The 22,756-nt window shown below is 41.5% G+C and overlaps 1 protein-coding gene across 5 annotated transcripts in view; it reads left to right on the top strand.

Annotated features, from left to right (window-relative positions):
• The window catches only part of PRKG1 (protein kinase cGMP-dependent 1), a 1,588,699-nt gene that overhangs the window by 1,504,048 nt on the left and 61,895 nt on the right, over nucleotides 1–22,756 (top strand). For all 5 annotated transcript variants that reach the window (XM_077258875.1, XM_077258877.1, XM_077258873.1 and 2 more), the window contains exon 9: nucleotides 3,932–4,006. In XM_077258875.1, coding sequence (XP_077114990.1) covers nucleotides 3,932–4,006 — 75 coding nt within the window. The remainder of the gene's footprint in view (nucleotides 1–3,931; nucleotides 4,007–22,756) is intronic.

The following is a 22,756-nucleotide window of genomic DNA, read 5'->3' as shown; positions in this document are numbered from 1 at the left end:
TAGTCATTGGGGTAGTTGTTTCCCAGACTAGTGGCCCCATTCAGCACGTAATCACGCACCCATGGGAATGATAACATGATTTGCAAAAACCAGCGTCATGGTTGGCTCTGTGCAAAATTCTTTCATAGACATCATTACGTCTCTGAAACCTGGTGTACATTTCCTGGCTTCAGAGGCGCACTGTGCATGTCCGGAAGCAAACAAGAAGCTTGATCCTCGGCTCCTCCATTGACGCCAGACTTGTTCTCGGCTTCCGGATATGCGCAGTGTGCCTCTGAAGTCGGGAAACGTACACCGGGCATTAGAGGCACAGTGATGTGTTTGAAAGAAACACAGGAACATAATAACAGGCTACAAGGGACCACTAGTTCAGGAAAATAAACGCCCCCTGGACTAGTCAAAAGGTTAATTTATCTATGGTAAACGGACTTTAGGAATACCTTCTCTAATGATCTGTTAATGTGTCAAACAGTATAAAGGCACTGTTAGGCAGGGAGTTTTTAAAGGAATTAATGAATGCTGGTGATTTGGGGGACATGGGGGACCCGTCAGGTTCCCTTTAACCAAAATATTATCAAGACCTAAACCTATCAGATGTAGGGACATATATGTGGGATACACCTATCCCAATGAAATCTAGGCAGAGGTGTAGCTAGGGCTTCAGTGAAAGGGGAACAAATCCCAGGCAAATATGTTGTGCTTTAACGTCAGAGCAATATGCCACCCAGCTGATGGAAATGTAATGATCATCCGAGAACAGAACACTATTTACTTCAAATGATCCATTTCCTAACAAAACCATTATTTTTGATTGAAAAGACAATTTGTATTTAGCCACTTCAATTTTTCTCAGGCGTTTTAGCTGTAGCAAGTTTGATGGCTCTTTTATATGTAATTTATCAGTTTTTCATTCTGTTTTTCATGTATAAAAACTAGCAGTTTACTATATATTTAAAGTGTATCTGGTCTATTACATATCATCTCATCAGTTGATAAGGCACATATATACATCAGACCAGTGGTCATCCATGAAATGGTACCTCTACCGAATATGCGGTTAATGCATAATAATAATAATTGTATTTATATAGCGCCAACATAATGCATTGTGGCTTCTTGTGATATAGTGATATAGCTTTGACATACTGAAATCGTTGATCAACATATGTATGCCTCCTCTCTTTGCTTCTTGGCTCAACATACAGTGGCATGTAAAAGTTTGGGCACCCCTGGTAAAAATTACTGTTATTGTGAACAGTTAAGAAGATCCTTACAGAAAGTTTGGATAGGGTGGTGCGACTCTGGATCTGTTGTTGGTGACTCTGGGATGCGTTGTTTGGCTTGACATGAGATGACTCGGTGAGGACAATCTAGTACACAGCATCTTGGGCTAGGCCACGTGAGGCCTTATCTCTAAGGACTTAGGAAAGCTCTGCATTGTAGCATTCCCTATGAGCTTTAAGATGGCATATTTGATTATTCGAGACTCAGTCCAGCAAGGACTAGTGTTGAGCGATACCGTCCGATACTTGAAAGTATCGATATCGGATAGTATCGGCCGATACCCGAAAAATATCGGATATCACCGATACCGATACCCGATACCAATGCATTTCAATGGGACGCAAAGTATCGGAATGGTTCCCAGGGTCTGAAGGAGAGGAAACTCTCCTTCAGGCCCTGGGATCCATATTCATGTGTAAAATAAAGAATTAAAATAAAAAATATGGATATACTCACCTCTCCGGTGGCCCCTGGATCTTACCGCTGTAACCGGGAGCCTCTGTTCCTAAGAATGAGCGCGTGAAGGGCCTTCGAACGGAGGCTCCCGGTTACAGCGGTAAGATCCAGGGGCCACCGGAGAGGTGAGTATATCCATATTTTTTATTGTAATTCTTTATTTTACACATGAATATGGTTCCGATACCGATTCCCGATACCACAAAAGTATCGGAACTCGGTATCGGAATTCCGATACAGCAAGTATCGGCCGATACCCGATACTTGCGGTATCGGAATGCTCAACACTAGCAAGGACCCTTGTACTTCAGTTTCAGGACGTGCCAGTACCATCTTACATCTGAATATATATGCGCATACATAAATAGAGGTCCAGTTAATTAGGAGAAAATGCCTCTTCTGTAAGAGACATTTTGAAAACTGCTGTAGGTGATTACTAAAGTACTGAGACAATGCTGTCGTTTTATTGATTTATGTATAAAAAGGGATAATCGCATTGTATTTTGCTTGCATGTAACTGTTAAATATGTTTAAGTGTACCTGCGTATATTCTTAATCGGTGTTATTGAGAGTAACGGCTGTCAATGTATTTTTTACGTATACACTGTATACCTACCATCCTGTCCTTTGTTTTATAAACTGGCTAGGAAATATTCATATATTATCTAATCTTTGCATGTTTCTGCTGATTGGTGTTGTACCCCTCATCTTGTGGCTGTCCCTCATCCTTGTTTCAGCTTGCACCTTTTGGTCATCAAGAGTGGATTTTGGATGTTTGTTTAGGGTCATTATCCATTTGTAGAAACCATCCTTTTTTCAACTTCAGCTTTTTTACAGATGGTGTTATGTTTTGTATCAAGAAATTGTTGACTTTTCATTGAATCCATTTTTCCCTCTACCCGTGAAATGTTCCCCTTGCCATTGGCTCCAATACCCCAAAGCATGATTGATCCACCCCCATTCTTAATGTTTGGCAATAAGTTATTTTCCTGAAATTCTGTGCCCCTTTTTCTCCACACATACCTTTCATCATTATGGCCAAACAGTTCTACTTTAAACACATCGGTCCACAAGACTTGTTTTCAAAATGCATCAGGCCTGATTAGATGTTCTTTTGCATACTTCTGACTCTGAATTTTATGGAGGGGACGCTGGAGAGGTTTTCTTCTGATGACTCTTCCATGAAGGCCATATTTGGGGAGGTGTCTCTGAACAGTACAACAATGTACCACAACTCTAGAGTCTGCTAAATCTTTTGGAAGGTCTTTTGAAGTCAAGTGAGGGCTCTGATTTACCTCTCCAGTAGTCCTGCGAGCAGCTCGCACTGAAATTTAGTTTGGTCTTCCAGACCTGGATGAGGCCCACAAAAAATGTGCTTAAAATCTCAGCTTATACAAGAGTATATACAGTAATTTTATTTCTTATGGATCAATTATCAACACATTCATGCTCAGCCAAGACGATGAGGGGCTGGGAGGAATAGTGTCTGGCTACCAGCTAGAGCTATGTAAAGTGAATTGCGATCGTCAGTATATAAAAATTTGGGGTTGTTAAATAGGTTTCAGTGGACTGTAGACACAGTGCTTCATATCTTCAAGAAAGTATAGTACTGTATATATCTAGAAGTAGAAAAAATGCTAACTTTGGAGAACTCAAGAAAGCGGGATCCACGATTGATTTAGATAATCTATTTCTGACCATGATGTTTTGTCAAAAGTAATTAACGGCTAAATCATACAATTAACTGATTACTGCTAATAAGCCACTTCTTGTGGGCCTTACAAAAAATGGAATATTCTTGCTTTCCGCCCTGAAGCAGATGAATGATTTGGAAATGACTGTAGTATAAATACACATGCAAACATTTCCATCAGTTTCTGATCCTAATGAGAAAAATGAATCATTAAGTGAATTTGTCAGCATTTCAGCAGTTAGTTTTGCTTGGACAAATTACTTGTTTCCTAGACCTCTAGCCCCGGCATTAATAGACTGGAGAGAGACTGTCTAAAATATTCAAGACTGGATGAAATGTTATTACATTGTCTGCCATCCATGCTGAGATAAAAGGCAAGAATGAGGATATGGAAGATCTTGGCAAATCTATGCCCAATGTCTCATCCATATTCTGTTACTGGCTTCTTCGTCGATATGATCGGGACTGTTCGCTAACTATGCCTTGTGTTTTTTGCAGCTCTTTCAAGCATTTGATTGGAGGTTTGGATGATGTGTCTAACAAGGCTTATGAAGATGCCGAGGCTAAGGCAAAGTAAGTAAAATGTTACGTTGACTGTAACATTGAAGCTAATGCATCAGCTTTAAATAGGAGCACAAAGAAGGGGAGGGATGTAATTGGGAATAGAAGCTTTCTCTATCTTCCAAAATTGATAATCATTAGCTTTGCTCCTGTTCATAACGCATACATGGATCTTGGCAAGCGTCACCATGGCTTCTGCAAATAAACCTTCTCCATTTATAATGCAAAGTTTAACTGCTTTGCATTATACTTTTGCAATCAATCTTTCATAGTTTTCAAGATATCTGCTCTTAGCTATTCATTCATGTGTATCCATCACATGGCCTGATGATATGATGAATACACTGGTGCATGACTCCCTACACTACAGATTTTTAGCTTCTGGAATCAAACCAAGAAGGTTTTTAGGCTGCCTTCACACATTGCTGCCATGTTCCATTTTTTGCTTTTTCCTAGTAAACCCTGTGTGTTTTTTTTCACGGTAGAGCCGTAACATTTTTGTTGGAATTTTGGAATGATGCATTTTTTGCACAAAGAAAAAGAATAAAAACATGCCACAGCCGAAATGGGATTAATCAAATAGAACTGAATGAATGAAGAGATCTTGAAAATCATGAGAAATTCATAGGGAAAGTACATTTAAAAATTGTAAAATATTTCAATATGTAAAGTATAATTTTAATTTGCCTATATTCCTTTAAAATATAAGCATGCTTTTATAGAAAAGGAAACACCTGTATCACCTGACGTTGCAGCGTCCTGGATAGCGATGTCGTTGTGTTTGACATGCAGCAGCGATCTGGATCCCGCTGTGATATCGCTGGTCGGAGCTAGAAGTCCAGAACTTTATTTCATCGCTGATCACCCGCTGTCCATCCCTGGATCGGCGTGTGTGACGCCGACCCAGCGATGTGTTCACTTGTAACCAGGGTAAACATCGGGTTACTAAGCGTAGGGCCGCGCTTAGTAACCCGATATTTACCCTGGTTACCATTGTAAAAGGTAAAAAAAACCACTACATACTCACCTTCTGATGTCTGTCACGTCCCCCGGCGTCCACAGGGTTATGCGCAGCTGCTCAGAGCCTCCTGCACTGAATGTGTCAGCGCCGGCAGTAACAGCGGTGACGTCACCGCTGTGCTCTGCTTTACGGCCGGCACTGACAGTCAGTGCAGGAAGCTGTGAGCAGCAGCGCGTAACCCTGTGGACGCTGGGGGACGTGACAGACATCAGAAGGTGAGTATGTACTGTTTGTTTTTTTTACTTTTACAATGGTAACCAGGGTAAATATTGGGTTACTAAGCGCAGCCCTGCACTTAGTAACCCGATGTTTACCCTGGTTACCCGGGTGCTGCAGGGGAACTTCGGCATCGTTGAAGACAGTTTCAACGATGCCGAAGTCGTTCCCCTGATCGTTGGTCGCTGGAGAGAGCTGTCTGTGTGACAGCTCCCCAGCGACCTAAACAGTGACGCTGCAGCGATCGGCTCGTTGTCTATATCGCTGCAGCGTCGCTGAGTGTGACGGTACCTTTAGTTAATTAGCTTAGGCCTTAACTTGATTGAAACCTTTTTGCAAGGTGTTATCGTGTCTTATTTATAAACCACACACCCTTCTAGCCACTATCCACACCTACTTACTATCCCATTTCTTGACCCCTTAGTGTGTAATTGGATGGTAAGGCTCCATAGACATGTGGTAAAAACTGTTGGTACCCTTTGTTTAATTACAGAAAAACCCACAGTGGTCACAAAAATAACTTGAATCTGACAAAAGTAACAATAAATAAAAGATCTATGAAAATGAATAAATGAAAGTCAGACATTGCTTTTCAACCATGCTTCCAAAGAATTAAAAAAAAATAAAACTCATGAAATAGGCCTGGACAGAAATTATGGCACCTTTAACTTAATATTTTGTTGCACAACCTTTTGAGGCAATCACTGTAATCATGATTCCTGTAACTGTCAATGAGACTTCTGCACCTCTCGACAGATATTTTGGCCCACTCCTCAAAGCAAACTGCTCCACATGTGTATGATGATGGAGCATCCTGTCATCACGCACAAGAAAGGACATCTTAGTAGAATGTTTTAGGGACATCCGAGAAATTTGACAACACTTGTAGACTATGAGATCCCCCTTTTTGGCAGAAGGATCTGACTTTTTTGTGTCTGTATCAGTCATGGTAGAGAAGGAGGATAGCTAATTAACCAAACTAGAAAGCCAATATCTTTAATACAGGTTAACGACACTGAATGGAAGAAGAAACTCTTTGTTGAAATGAATGTGGAGCTGCTGTGACTGCTAATTTCATAGTTAAAGGGAAGGTGCCACCAGTTTTTTTGTAGTTTTTTTGTTGTTGTGAAATTAAGCTTAAAATGGTAAATAAAATGTATTAATGCAATGTTTGCACTGTTTGCAAACATTTCTATATGAAAAATATTATATATTTTCTTACAAATATATATATTGACCACTAGGGGGAGCATTTTCCGTTTTAGACCTCAAGCAGCTATAGTGAGACTTACCAGCTTTACTGTTAGCTGGAAAATCTGGGCAGTAACTGCTGACATCAGCATTTCCCTACCCTTTTGGGTGGTCTAATATCCCTGGGGCAGAATGAAGAGCAGCATCACAGGGCAGAGCCATTTTGTGTGTGACTGCCCTGTGATCTGCTATCACCAGCAGTTTATAGTTTATGTGGTGTGTACGGAGCAGCATTGTCTGTGCAGAGCTGTCTGTGACTCATCCCTCAGTAAGATAAGAAGGAGATCCAGGTCTGCAGTGAATGAGCAGGCAATGTGGAGGGAGGGGAGAGATACATTGGTATGGCTGAGAAAGACTGATGGGAGAGAGACATGTAGAATGATGAGTGAGACACATATTGAGCATGCTATGCTATATTGTGTGCATGCTATGTCTCTCCTGTTTTATGACTAACACTCTTGCCATCCCCCCTTCCCCCACCTTAATCCCTGTCCTGTCAGCTCTCCTGCTCTCTCTCCAGGTGTCACCTCTCTCTGCAGGCTGTGAATGCAGCTTACCAGAGATCTCCTGGACTGTGTGTGAGGAGGCGGAGACACAGCAGGAGACAGAGCAGGAGATAGCTCAGCAGATAGCACTGGGCTATAATAAAATGGCAGCCAGTCACACCTACAGCAGTGAATTGTGCAGCCCACAGAGGCGTGCCCAGCTCACTTCTAATGCTGCTGCAGTGTTATAGATAGGGTCAGCGCCGGTCTATTATCTCCTATGTCCATGGGGTGCCGTAAAATGACACTGATAGTGTCGTGAACTGCTGTGAAACCAAGATGTCAGCCCCCAGTGCCTTCTTTAAACTCATATAACACACAAAATCTGTTTCACATGCATTTAAAACTTGGTTATAGCAGCATGTTATGCTACATTAAAGTGATTTATTCATGATCTACAAACGTGGTACCTTCCCTTTAAAGTATATTAGTAAGTTAAACTAATACATTTCTAGTTGCAAATGATGCAAATACATTTTTATTCCCCTGGACAACTTTTCTAAGTGCCACTCTCATAGTTATGATTTTATCTGTTCATTTTTAAAAATGGACTGCCATGGTTAAAGGTCCTGATGAAACGGTTATTTAATGGTTAATGTATAGATATTGGTAGCATAGAAAGATGTCACCCACTGCCATTCTTAAAAACATATGAAACATAAAAATGTTTTATATTTGCTACAGGTGACACTTGTGACTAGAGTCACGGATTCTAGATGTAGGATGTGTTCCTGTTGCAGTCCTGTGTAAAACTGTCCTCTGTAGAACTCATCCCTGTGAAATGTCTCAATAGAAGAAATAGAAGATAAGAGATACTTGACACTCCAAGAAGCGTAACAATACTTTATTCAGGCAATCCGAAAAGTTCAATGACGTTTTAGTCTTATGACATGGGCCTTCATCAGACACAGATTGCAGCGAGAGCAACAAGAGATATCGGGTAAGGTATCCTCATGTCATAGGGCCAACACATCATTGACCTTTTTGGATTGCCTGAATAAAGATTTGTGACACTATTTGAAGTGCCAAGTATCTCTTATTTTCTTCATGTGCATGGGATGGAACCCTTCCTGAGCGCCCACTTCCTTTTTCTTCAAGAGTGCCGTATACCTACCTCAGTGGATACGTCATATGGTAGTGATTAGGAATATATGGATTATGTCTTTATAGAAAGTTCTTTAAATGAAAGAATTATTCTCAATTGTTGAAGAAAATTAATTTGAGCGTCTTTAAATTAACTTTCTGGGCACTTTGTATTATGGTATCTCACTCTATCACTTATTCTGCTCTCCCAGTTTTCACCCTAAGTGCTGAAACCACTTAGTTGTAATTGTGCTGGGGAGATGCCTACACCCCGCTAGGCTCATCAGCACTTAGGGAAAATCATAATTGGAAAGTGATCTGCAAAAGATGCTTTAATTAGAGTGTCAGTAGTGACTGAAGGGAAATGAAACAGTATTTGAAGTAACATAGAACTCAGCAACATCAAATACTGTTCTGTGGGTCACGTGTGAGAAACGTATCAGTGATTCTGGCCCATTTTCATGTTTTAATTAAGATGTAATTCTGAGTACGGCAAACATTAGGAACTTCTCTTAAAGGTGTTTTCCAGTCTAAAACAACAAGTTTGCAGTCATTCTATGCGGCTGCAGACTTGTGATCCTCACATCATGCAAACTGTGCCCATTGAGGATTCTCTGGTGCTGGCGCCAGGAGCGGATGATCATGTGATCACGAGTATGTGATATGCATACTCCTGGCCACAATCAGACTAAATGCAAGTGTATTGAGAGAGGCCAGAAAAAGTCTAATAGGATTTTGGTTGGTAGTATGCATATCTTGTGGTATGCATATACATGTGGTAACATGACAGTCATTCCCGACACTAACACCAGAGAATCCTGACAGCCTGCAGTGCTTGCAATGTGAGTACTCACAAGTCTTCAGTCACATAGAGTGACTGTAAACTTTTCCTTTTTGACCGGACAACCCCTTTAAGAATGTTTCTGTCATGATTAGAGATGAGCAAATCTCCAGAAATTATTTCAGGCTGATTCACTCGATTTGGCCGTTAGATTTGATTTGGTGCACATAAAATCGATCTTATTTCCATTTATTATGCTTTGAGGTCTCCAAAGCATAATAATAGGAGATGAAGGAAAGGGTTAAGGATAAAGACTTGTGATGAGTGAATATACTCGTTACTCGAGATTTCTCGAGCACGCTCGGGTGTCCTCCGAGTATTTTTTAGTGCTCGGAGATTTAGTTTTCATCACCGCAGCTGAATGATCTACATCTGTTAGCCAGCATAAGTACATGTGGGGGTTGCCTGATTGCTAGGAAATCCCCACATGTAATCAAGCTGGCTAACAGATGTAAATCATTCAGCTGAGGTGAGGAAAACTAAATCTCTGAGCACTAAAAAATACTCGGAGGACACCCGAGCATGCTCGGGAAATCTCCAGTAACGAGGATATTCGGTCATCACAATAAAGAATAATAAAGTATACTCTCCTACCCTATGTCCTTTCCGGTCCTTTACTTCCACCATATATTCCCAGTTCTTTACTGTGGTCTGTGGTTCTTCCAGTGTTGAGACCAGTAATCTGCCGCATGTGGTTGTGTGGGATGCGATGAACATCATTGATATGAGGGTCTATGGCAGGTGAGTATAATGTGCTTTATTATTTTTGCCATTTACTGTGACTTAAAGGACTGTAGCATGGTAGCAGGTGTTCAAAATGTTTGAAATTCGATATGTACGAATCCAGCAAAATGGTGGATTCAACAGAATCTGAAATTTAAAAAAAATTTGTAACATATTTTATTTGTTACGGATTGATTTGCTTATCTCTAGTCAGGATATATGATGAAGGAAAAGCAGTCGGGTGCTGTAAGAAAGGACAGAGTTATTAACATCTGGGAGTATATGTGTAATCTGTTTAGTGTAGGGGTTGTCTTATCTTATTAAATGGTTAAAGTAAGCGAGTTTGCAGATTATTTCTTATTAAAGACTAGATGGTGGCCCGATTCTAACGCATTGGGTATTCTAGATTATGTATACTAGCATATAGCACAGCCCACGCAGTATATAACACAGCCCATGTAGTATATAACACAGCCCACGTAGTATATAGCACAGCCCATGTAGTATATAACACAGCCCACGTAGTATATAACACAGCCACGTAGTATATAGCACAGCCCACGTAGTATATAGCACAGCCCATGTAGTATATAACACAGCCCACGTAGTATATAACACAGCCACGTAGTATATTGCACAGCCACGTAGTATATAGCACAGCCCACGTAGTATACAGCACAGAGACATAGTATATAACACAGGCCACACAGTATATAACACAGCCCATGCAGTATATACACAGCCCACATAGTATCTAACACAGCCCACATAGTATATAGCAATGTGGGCACCATATTCCTGTTAAAAAAAGAATTAAAATAAAAAATAGTTATATACTCACCTTCCGACGGCCCCGGATCCAGCCCAGGCGCTTAGCGATGCTCCTCGCGACGCTCCGGTCCCAAGAATGCATTGCGGCAATAACACGTGATGATGTAGCGGTCTCGCGAGACCGCTACGTCATCTCCGGTCATTGCCGCAATGCATTCTTGGGACTGGAGCATCGCGAGGCGCGGGAAAAGCGCCGGAAGGTGAGAATATAATGATTTTTTATTTTTTTTATTATTTTTAACTTTAGATCTTTTTACTATTGAGGCTGCATAGGCAGCCTCAATAGTAAAAAGTTGGTCACAGAGGGTTAATAGCAGCGTGAACGGACTGTGTTACACCACGTTATGCCATGGTGTAACGCAGTCCATTTAATCGACTGCTAAACCGCAATGGGGCACTGACTGGAGGGGAGTAGAAGGGCGAATTCGCGGCCGGACTGTGCCCATCGATGCGGGATTTCCGTGACAGACAAACAGACGGAAGTGACCCTTAGGGTACTGTCACACAGTGCCATTTTCATCGCTACGACGGTACGATTCGTGACATTCTAGCGATATCGTTACGATATCGCAGTGTCTGACATGCAGCAGCGATCAGGGACCCTGCTGAGAATCGTACGTCGTAGCAGATCGTTTGGAACTTTCTTTCGTCGCTTGATAACCCGCTGACATCGCTGGATCGTTGTGTGTGACACCGATCCAGCGATGTGTTCGCTTGTAACCAGGGTAAACATCGGGTAACTAAGCGCAGGGCCGCGCTTAGTAACCCGATGTTTACCCTGGTTACCAGCATAAACGTAAAAAAAACAAACAGTACATACTCACATTCCGGTGTCTGTCCTCCGGCGTCTCAGCTTCTCTGCACTGTGAGCGCCTGCCGGCCGGAAAGCGAGCACAGCGGTGACGCGGTGACGTCACCGCTCTGCTTTCCGGCTATGGTGCTTACACAGTGGAGAGAAGCAGAACGCCGGGGGACAGACACCGGAATGTAAGTATGTACTGTTTGTTTTTTTTACGTTTACGCTGGTAACCAGGGTAAACATCGGGTTACTAAGTGCGGCCCTGCGCTTAGTAACCCGATGTTTACCCTGGTTACCCGGGGACTTCGGCATCGCTCCAGCGCCGTGATTGCAACGTGTGACCACAGTCTACGACGCTGGAGCGATAATCATACGACGCTGCGACGTCACGGATCGTGCCGTCGTAGCGATCAAAATTGCACTGTGTGACAGTACCCTTAGACGATTATATAGATAGATTGTCTCTTTTATCAAGGACATAGGGATTATTCTTCAGTTTACTATTCATTGCCTATGTTACCAGTCACCTCTGCAGTCTCAGAGTGTAAAGGAGTGGACAATGCTTCAGAGCAGGGGTGCACAACCTGCGGTCCGGGGGCTACATGTGGGCCTCAATGCCTTTCTGTGTGGCACTCAATTATCTGGTCTCAGACATCCCAGGCTGAGTCTGGTGGCTACTTATACACTGCCTTGAAAAAATATTCATACCCCATAAACTTTTCCACATTTTTTCAGTTTACACCCACAAACTTACATTTATTTTATTGGTGTTTTAAGTGATATTTTTGAAGTTTTATTGCGATCTATAGGTTGGTTTAAACTGACAATATGGATCTCAGACCCTTGCTATGGAGCCTGTAAGCGTTGCTCTGAAGCTGATGAGATGGCTGGATCTTGCCAGCTTCAGTATTTCTGCACTTCTTCCATTCTGCAGAGGCAGCGCTAGCAGCATAGGCGCGCGCCAGCTACACACCAGTGGCACGGTTGCGCTGCTGGTCTGAAATATCAATCTTTTAGAGCGCACTACTTCTTGTAAGCCTAAAGTCTGGAGGCCGGTGAGCGGTGTGCTCCTGAAGAAATAAGATGAGAATACTTCTTTAATAGCCAATGCTGGTAGAAAATAATGATTTTGCATTTCCAGGTGCTGGGCAAATTTCTCTTTTTCTGTGTTGTGCTGATGTTTGGTCTGTATATCAGAGCAAGGAGCTGATTTATTCTTTTTATTATGTGTCCACAACATCCTAAGCTACAGATCAGAGGCTGCACACTACTTATTCAAGCTTTTATACAAACAGCATGGGCTGGTGGGTAGTTGCATACACCTTCCCTTTTGGAAAAAAAGACAATACTGGGAGTATTCACAGGAGAATTTAAAATTGTAAGAGGGGCTGTGATTTGCTAAAATGCCTATGGCACGTGGTCTGTACCTGAAAGCAGGGTCAGACTGTCCCATCGAAGGACTGGAGGATTCTCCGGTGGGCCCACGTACTGACACTGTCTACAGCTACAGGGACAGCAGTGATGAAATGCCAGCTGATAGGTACAGTGTACCGTTCAGTACAGAACATCAACTGCAGGAGAACAGAGCTTCACCGATGAGCCCAACACTCTCCATGGTTGTTACAGGTGCGGCAGAGCAGTGATAGCAATCCAGCAAGATGGATCAGCGTTCTGTTCAGTGCGAGAAGTGAGCTGCAGTCTGCAGCAGAAGAGAGACTCAGTGACAAGTGCACTGCTCTTCCGGGTCTGTGGAAGTTTTCGTTTGTGGCCTCTTCCCCGTGCTGACAGCACAGCTCAGGTAATGAGCCCTGCTGTGGTTAGTAAAACAGTGCTCCTTCCCTGCCGCAGGCTGAGGCTGTGTGCACACGTAGCATATTTTTCGCGTTTTTTTCGCGGTTTTTCGCTATAAAAACGCTATAAAACCGCGAAAAAAATGCTACCATTAAGCATCCTATGTAACAGAATGCATTCCGCATTTTTTGTGCACATGCTGCATTTTTTTCCTGAGCGGAATCGCATTCCAGAAAAAAACGCAGCATGTTCATTAAAATTGCGGAAACGCGGCGATTCTGCAGCCATAGGAGTGCATTGATCTGCTTACTTCCCGCATGGGGCTATGCACACCATGCGGGAAGCAAGCAGATTATATGCGGTTGGTACCCAGGGTGGAGGAGAGGAGACTCTCCTCCACGGACTGGGCACCATATAATTGGTCAAAAATAAAAGAATTAAAATAAAAAATAGCGATATACTCACCTTCGATGTCCCCCGCAGTCTTCCGGCCTCTCCGCTGCACGCTGCCGCTTCGGTTCCTATAGCTGTTGGGCGGTGAAGGACATGCGATGACGTCACGGTCTTGTGATTGGTCGCGAGACCGCATGTGACCGGTCACGTGACCAATCACAACCGTGACGTCATCACAGGCCCTTCACCGCACAACAGCTATAGGAACGGACGCCGCTGAGGTCTGCAGGTGAGTATAACCATGTTTTTTATTTTTTTTATTATTTTTAAACATTCTATCTTTTACTATAGATGCGGCATAGGCAGCATCTATAGTAAAAAGTTGGTCACACTTGTCAAACACTATGTTTGACAAGTGTGACCAACCTGTCAGTCAGTTTTCCAAGCGATGCTACAGATCACTTGGAAAACTCTAGCATTCTGCAAGCTAATTATGCTTGCAAAACGCTAGTTTTCTGCGGGTATATGCATGCTAATTCTGCACGCGATATACCCGCGGCAGGAGGCGCAGAATTGCCGCGGAAATTTCCGTGGCAATTCTGCAAGTGTGAACTTAGCCTGACAGTAAGAAGCGTAGGGAGATGGATGTCTCCCTGTTACATCATTCACTAAAGGTTAGATTTATGTAGCTGAGCAGGATTAGCACCTAAAATACCTGAGCCCCCACCAACACCAACAGTGAGTGTCAATGGGAGACTTTACTCTTTGTTGATATAGGGTGAGCAGGCTCAGTCACTAAGAGATGAGGGAGGACCTTATTCCCTCATTTCTTATTTCACCATGACTGACTGAGCCTCCCCTGTATCACATTTGACTGACTGAGCCACCCCGTATCACCCCTGACTGATACAATGTACCCATTTTGGTATAATGACCCCCATCCTGGGCTCCTTCAAGTAATAATGTACCCATAATGGTCCCCATGCTATAACAATATACCGCTTCTGGTATAATATTTGCCATCCTGGAATAATGTAACCCATCCTGGTATAATGTCTGCCATCCTGGTATAATGTCACCCATCCTGGTATAATGTCTGCCATCCTGGTATAATGTCACCCATCCTAGTATAATGTCCACATTCTGGTATAATGTCCCCATTTTGAAATAATTTTCATACACTGGGCCTCTTCCGTTCTTCTCCATCACATTTTAAAAAGAAAAAAAAAAGATTTTTCTTACCTTCTTACCTTTCTCCACTCCCACAACATGCGGAGTCCTTCAATAGCTGGTGCAGGAACCGGGAGCTGACTTTTGCGTGCCAGCAAGGGCAATGCATGACGTCACTGCGCAACCCATCTTTGGCAAGCCGATATCTGCTGCCAACCTCTGATTGTCAGGCAGCATGTATTGCCGTGCAGGGAGCCGTCGGGTCTCTGCGTTACAATACATTTCAGCAGAATGTGCGTCAGAGGACGCACATCCAGGTGAAGCTGATTTCAGCAGGATATGTTCCAGCATGGGCCTGGTTGCACTCTCTATGACATGTGATCATTACACTGCTTCTTGTTTTGTATGTTTCGATATAACAGTATAGCAATACATAGTGGAAATAATGATCTGATATGAGTCCAGCCTAATTCTGGATTTCACAGGAGTATCAAGATGGGGCAAACAGCTACATGGTAGCCCATCAGCACCCCTCAATCATGTCAACTAAAATACCACTGTGGGTGATTGACACTTGATATATTTGGTTTAACTGCAGTAATTACAGCTAGCTCTGTTCGCTGCTGTTACAGGCACATGCCCGTTGTATAACGCAGTTGCCATCTGCTGTGTGTGAAGAAGGGCTCCGCTCCCCAGCTAACTCCACACATGCGGATCCTGCTGTGGAAGTATTGGTATGTTCATCTGTGCCAAGGGATTAATGTTTTGAATAGATTCTATGTATGTGCATGGGGAGAGAAGCGCCCTTAGGACAGTGTCCCACTTGCAACTGTAATGTGAGAAACTCGCCCAAGTCTCTCGCCTCAGTAACTGGCACTGCCACCGGCACTCGGGACCGGAGTGTGCGGCTGCATGTATTTCTATGCAGCTGAACGCTCCTGTCCGAACAGCCGTGGGACGTCGGCCTCATATCGGCACTGCCTCTCTTAAGGCATGGAACAAATGCATTTATATTGCAACATTTTTGACATGCATAAAAAGTCACAATTTGTACTAAATTATATAACTACGCAAAATATGGCTAACTGGACGCCAGGTCTTTTTATAACATTGAGAAGTGCACTGCCATGTGTAAAATGTTGCGCTTACATAGTTTGCACCAAACTTATCATTAGGGGCGACATTTGATAAATATGGAATGGTGGAGTTGAAGTGAGTACACAAAATTTGGCTCAAATGACGGCATTTTTGATAAATGTGAACCATTGTGTTTTTATATTACACCATAATATTAGCACATTTTACCACACAGTTGGTGGGCTTGTATAATTTCTATGTAGCTTCATAATGGGCGCCCCAGGAATGATCTTCTCAGGTGGTCCCAAGGTGCTCCAGTGCGGTGCTGCCTGAAAGTGATCATATCTCACCATAGGAGTACGGCTTGGTCACACTATCATTATGATGTAAATCAAAAACCCCATGATCCATCACCTTTTTACTGTACAGTACCCAGTCTTATGCAATTATTTTTTCTGGAATGTAGATAGACAGATATACTTATAGATATATTTAAAATTCTACTTTGTAATGTCTTTCCTTTGTATTTACTTAATCAAATGTAAAATTCCATGCAAAATCTGAACAATTGGTCATGGATGCAGCTTGTATTAATCTTTGCTTTTAATGGCCATGTGGTCGCATTACGCAATTCTAATCGAACTGGAAATTAGAGCTTCAAGTGAGAAGTGTCATGTCGGAATCATTTTTTATCTTTCTCATAATTGAGCATAAAGACAGGTGACTACATAGCGATGTTACCAGATAGCCTTCCGCTCTGCGGCTTTCATTTACTTGGGATTGCATGACATCTAGTGGTAGATATTGCTACCTGCATGTTGCTCCTGAAGATTATAATATTATCAGTCTGCTGCAATTAAACTGTTCCACTTCCCGAAATTAAGTTTTGTGAGGTTCCCAGGATTCTTCACAAAGATTAAAGGAATTTGATGAACGAAGTGGTAAGTCTGCAAATTCCGCAGCTCTACATTAATAACAAGGTTTAGATGTAACTTTTTTTTTTAGCAATAGAACAATTTAATTTATAGAAAAAGCATTACAGCTCATCAATTTTTAAATGGGCTATTTTAGTAATGATTTCAAAGACTGGTCTATTTAAATATTTGTTATCTATCTATTAGCTATCTATCTATCTATCTATTTATCTATCGATCTATCTATCATATATCTATCTATTATCTATCTAACTATCTATCTGTCTAGGAGTCCAAAAATCAGAGGCAGCACACCATTGTAGATTAAAGTTTAGAAGATGCTCAAATTTAATAGCCCATTTATGGCAACGTTTCGGCCGATGGAGAGCCTTTATCTATCTATCTATCTATCTATCTATCTATCTATCTATCTATCTATCTATCGCTCTATATATCTATTATCTATCTATTATTTATCTATCGCTCTATCTATCTCTATCTATCTATTGCTCTGTATATCTATTATCTATCTATCTATTATCTATCTATCTATCTATTGCTCTGTATATCTATTATCTATCTATCTATCTATCTATCTATCTATCTATCTATCTATCTATCTATCTATCTATTATCTATCTATCGCTCTATATATCTATTATCTATCCCTATCTATCTATCTATCTATCTATCTATCTATTGCTCTGTATATCTAATATCTATCTACCTCTCTATATATCTATTATCTATCTATCTCTCTATCTATCTATCTATCTATCTATCTATCTATCTATCTATCATCTATCTATCTATCTACATACAGCAGCATCTGTAATCTATCTATCTACATACAGCAGCATCTGTAAGCACCAAAGTGTATGCAAACATTGAATATATGACATTTTGACTGCATTACTGCTGTATGGAATATACTTATAAAAATGAAGGTGCTTGGTGCATAAATTGACCAATTCATGTGAGCCTATCAAACACAGAAAAATGACCTTTCTTGATGGGACCCTAAGGCTACTTTCACACTAGTCCGTCGGTACGGGCCGTCGCAAACCATTGGCCCGACATACAGACGGACAGTGTGTTAAAGTAGCACAACGTGGGCAGCGGATGCAGTTTTACAACGCATTTGCTGCCCATTGTGAGTTCCGGGGAGGAGGGGGCGGACTATATACACAAAAAAACGTTACACAGAACTTTTTTTGTGCCCGCGGTCTGCCAAAACACGAAGCATCCGTCGCACGACGGATGCGACGTGTGGCCATACGTCGCAATGCGTCGCTAATGTAAGTCTATGGGGAAAAAACGCATCCTGCAAAGTTGTCTCCTAAACGACGCATTGCGACGTAGGCAAAACGCTAGAGTGAAAGTAGCCTAACCTAATTAATATTCATTATTTCATTAAACATGCCTCTCATGGACTAAAAGCTGACAAATGTAACCCCTTTCCAACATTGAGCATAAATTTACGCCGATGTCAGACTCCCCCTGTTTGGTGCGGGCACATGTCAGCTGATCTACACAGCTGACATGTGCCTGGTGGTCGGCACTCAAAGAAATTGAGCAATTCTGCTACATACAGGCGATCTGATCATCGCCTGTGTGTAACAGATGTGATCGGGTTATGGCAGCTTCTATTCTCCCATGTAGACTATTGAAGCATGCTAAAAGTAAAAAAAAAAATGGTTTTAAAAATATAGAAAAAATAAAAAATGTATTAAGTTCAAATCATCCCCCTTTCGCCCCATTCAAAAAAATACAATAGAAAAAACCAAACATACACCTATTTGGTATAACTGAGTTCAGAATCGCCCGATCTATCAATAAAAAAAAAGAATTAACCCGAATGCTAAACAGCGTTATGAGAAAAAAAGTCAAAATACCAGAATTACATTTTTTGGTCACCGCAATATTACATTAAAATGCAATAACAGACGATCAAAAGATCGTATCTGCACCAAAATGCTATTATTAAAAACACCAGCTCGGCAGGCAAAAATTAAACCCTTTAATCTGCAATGTCCTGAGTAGTAAGCGGCGCTCCCGCGCCCTGCTGTGACCGCCGGTTACTACTCAGGACATTGCAGATCCAGTTCTTTGGCTGCTTCATGTGGACATTTACATCCTATTAGTGTAGGATTAATACCACTAGAACAATCCTCTTCTACCTAACACTGTTCTTACTGAAATAAGCGATCACGTGACAAAGGCTCTGGTTGAGCCAAAACGTTGTAAAAAGATCGCATAAGCTGTATATTCTGTTTCACTCCCAGATTGTGTATACAATAAATTCACACTATACTTCATGTCATTAAAGAGTGTGCGGTGAATCTTACATTTTACTAAAATGAATGCAGGTATTGAATATATTGAATATATGAAATTTGGACTGCGTCACTGCAGTCATTGTAACCATCGATCTATCTAGAAAATAGCAATGAAGCAGCACCAGAATATTATGTGGTGGATGTAAGGCCTCTTAGCCATATACCAAATTGTCTAACAGTATAAGAAAAGGTGGCAGAGCTCCATACAGCTGTATGAACTGTGTTTATTAGCCCATATGAAACTAAAACATCTCCACATGGACTAAGGCCTCTTTCACACTTCCGTCTTTCTTTTTCCGTCATAATGCGTCGTTTTGTGAAAAAAACGGGTCCAGCAAATGGTGCTGCTGGATCCGTTTTTTTCTCATAGACTTGCATTAGCGACGGATTGTGATGGATGGCCACACGTTTCATCCGTCGTGCACTGGATCAGTTGTAAAATTGTTGTCCGTCGGGCGGAGGCAACACACAGAGGAGTTTTTTTCTGTCCGTCGGAAAATCGCTCAGCTGTCACTGACTGTGAAAAGCAGGAATCCAGCGACAGGTCCCGTTTTTTCAAACTGAGCGTGCGCGGAACGATTTTCCCGTCAGGGAAATTCTCTCTCGCTCTCTCTCTCTTTTTACTATTGATGCTGCCTATGCAGCATGAATAGTAAAAAAATATAATGTTAAAAATAATAAAAAATATAAAATTGTGATATTCTTACCTTCCAGCGTCCCGCGCAGCCCGCGCAGCATTCCCGAAGCTCGCGATGCGGCCGGCACCTCTGGTTCCCAGTGATGCACAGCGAAATAACCTGATGACACAGCGGTCTCGGGAGATCGCTAAGTCATCACAAGTCATTGTCTCGCTATGCATCACTGGGAACGGAGCATCGTGAGCATCGGGAAGGCTGCAGGGGCTGCGCGGGATGCCAGAAGGTAAGAATATCACGATTTTTTATTTTTTGTAATTATTTTTATCATGGATTGTGTTGTGTATGCGTTTTCGCAGTGAAAAACTGTGGCGAAGACGCATACACAATGTGTGCACATAGCCTCGACAGATCCGTCAAAAAAACGGCTCCAGTGCACCCATTTTTTACAATGAGCACAGGATCCATCTTTTCAACATTTTGACGGATTGTGACTGATTGTAAAAAACGGAAGTGTGAAAGAGGTCTAAGAGGTCCACTTTTTGCACAATTTTTTGGAGTGCTGCATCTGTCTGTCTATCTGTCTATCCTTAAAAAAATTGCAGGACCCAGGTTCCCCAGCCATGTCAGAGTTCATCTTTAATCTTCTTACACTTTAAAGAAGAACTGAATGTAGCAACAATACACAGACAACATTTGCAACATGGCAATTTAGTGATTTGAGCCCTATCTGAAATTACAACACATAACACAAGCTCAAAAATGGGTAGTTTATTTCACAGGTTTTAGCATATTAAACTGGCCACATCATAGAATAGTGCCTGCAGCACTAAGTAAAATGTAGTTTTGATTTTGTAATTTCTCACTTCTGTTGCTGAGATATTAACTCGTAAATAATATATGCTAATCGTCCCTTTATTCACGGGGGCATTAGCAGAGAATTCCTCTCTGAGGGTGTTGACTTTTTCCCCAGCATGACGTTGACCAATTATAAGTAGGAATCATCATGCAGAGAATAAAAGATCATACTCCATGGAGAAGGTCAGACCCAGCTTTCACCATGTGAGACACACAGCTCTGCTCTCTACACTGATCTCACTGCTGGATGTGGGGAGCTGTGTGCCATTACAAACACTTCTTATCCCATGGCACTGTCAGCACAGCTCTACTCACCCTGCCCACACAATGACAGTGCCATAGGATGAGAGCTGCAGATGCAGAGGTGTTTGTAATGACGCATAATAAAGTACACTTTATAACAATTTACAACACTGTACATAATACAAGAGGACATTAAAATGTTGTCAGTCGCTATACTCGTATATAATAAAGTAGGACACTATATTACAATGGATGGCCTTATACATTATAAAAAGAGAACTATACATTATGAGAGAGGCAGTTTTAGAACCAAGACTATTACTGCCATCATCTCTCCATAAGCAGTACAGTTTACAAAAAAAATATTTATTTCCAGTGACATAGTGGTGACGTCTTATCTGAACTCATCTCCGTATGATCTGACCTTGATAGCGACATCTTCCAGCAATGACCTCTCTTTGCAGAGCTTGTGGCACAGATCACTGCTTCCTGAAAATAACAGGGTTCTTATATATACAGTACTGTACAAAAAGAATTAGGCAAATGTGAATAGAATGTTGCAAAGTTATAATGAATACTTTAAAGCATAGAAATATTATTAGTTCATTTTTATCAATTTGAAAAATGCTAAGAGAATGAACAAGAGAAATCTAAATAAATTCAATATTTGGTGGGAACACACTTTGCCTTCAAAACAACATCAGTTCTTTGAGATACACTTGTACACAGTTTTTGAGGGAACTTGTGAAGGAACTTGCTAAAAAACATCTTGGAAAATTAACTGCAAATCTTCTGTGGATGTAGGCTTACTCAAATTCATCAGTTTATTCATGTTGTTCCAGAAAGACTTGATATTGAGTTCAGGGCTCTGTGGGGACCATATTATCACTTCCAGGACTCTTTGTTCTTCTTTACACTGAAGATAGTTCTTAAAGGGGTTGTTCAATACTCGGTTGACCTCTTCTGAATTCCAATGTTTTCCCTAAGTAAAATAATAACACTTATACTCACCTCCGATGCCAGGGTTGTTCCAGCAGTGTCAGCACTGGCTCTCCTGGGGCTCTCGTGACATTATGTCATGTGATCCCTGTGGCCAATCAGCGGTCACTTCACTGTACCCTTCTTTTGACAAATCAAGACATCTGGAGGAAGTGACAGCTGCTGTTGCTCTCTCACTTCCTACAGATGTCAATTATGTCCATAGCAGAGAAGAACGAAGCAAGTGCTGATTGATCTTTGGGATCGCGTGACATAATACTGTCACGTGACCCCAGGGACAGCCTACACCACTGGAACAATGCCGGTATCAGAGGTGAGTATATGTGTTATCATTTTACTAAGAGGAAACATAGGGATTCAGAAGAGGTTACAACCTCTTTAATGAGATTGGTTGTGTGCTTGTGATCACTGATCTGCTGCAGAATATATTTGCAGCCAATCAGACACCTCCCTGATGATATTGCATGATAGATAATTATCTGCCTGTATTTCCCAGCATGAAAACAATGTGCACAACTCTATACCCCTAGGAACGTAATCATTAACCCTTCTCACACCTTAACTCTCAAGATTCATTCATATTTTCACCACCCTCCAAAGTTAGAAAAAATGACTACTTTACGCCTTTAGTTACAGTATAAATTGCTAGTCTCGAACATTGAGGGAATTTTAATAAGAAGACAGTTGCAAGGTTGTTTGTTTTTACAAGCACGTTGTAATTTTAACCATTTAAGACGTTTAAACAACCCCTGTAATATATCTCTAGAAATCTAGTACCAATTACTTGTAATAGTATTACACTCAGGAAAAGCATCCGGGCCCACTTTGATCTATTTCACTTCTCTTACAGTAAAGAATCCTCATCTGTGATTCTAGTCTATATGTCTAGTGGATGCCATCTTGTTATAGCTTTAGCTCTGGGATAAGTATATTATCAGATAGATCTCTTTATTGACATTTCATATACTTTTACATAGTTTTTAGGTCACCCCTAAGGTATCTTTTTTCTAGACTAAATAGCCCCTATTTTGAA

The sequence above is a fragment of the Ranitomeya variabilis genome, chromosome 4 (assembly GCF_051348905.1).
Source record: "Ranitomeya variabilis isolate aRanVar5 chromosome 4, aRanVar5.hap1, whole genome shotgun sequence".
Lineage (NCBI taxonomy): Eukaryota > Metazoa > Chordata > Amphibia > Anura > Dendrobatidae > Ranitomeya > Ranitomeya variabilis.
Note: the sequence above shows the minus strand (reverse complement) of the source record. Positions and strands in the feature narration are given on the sequence as shown.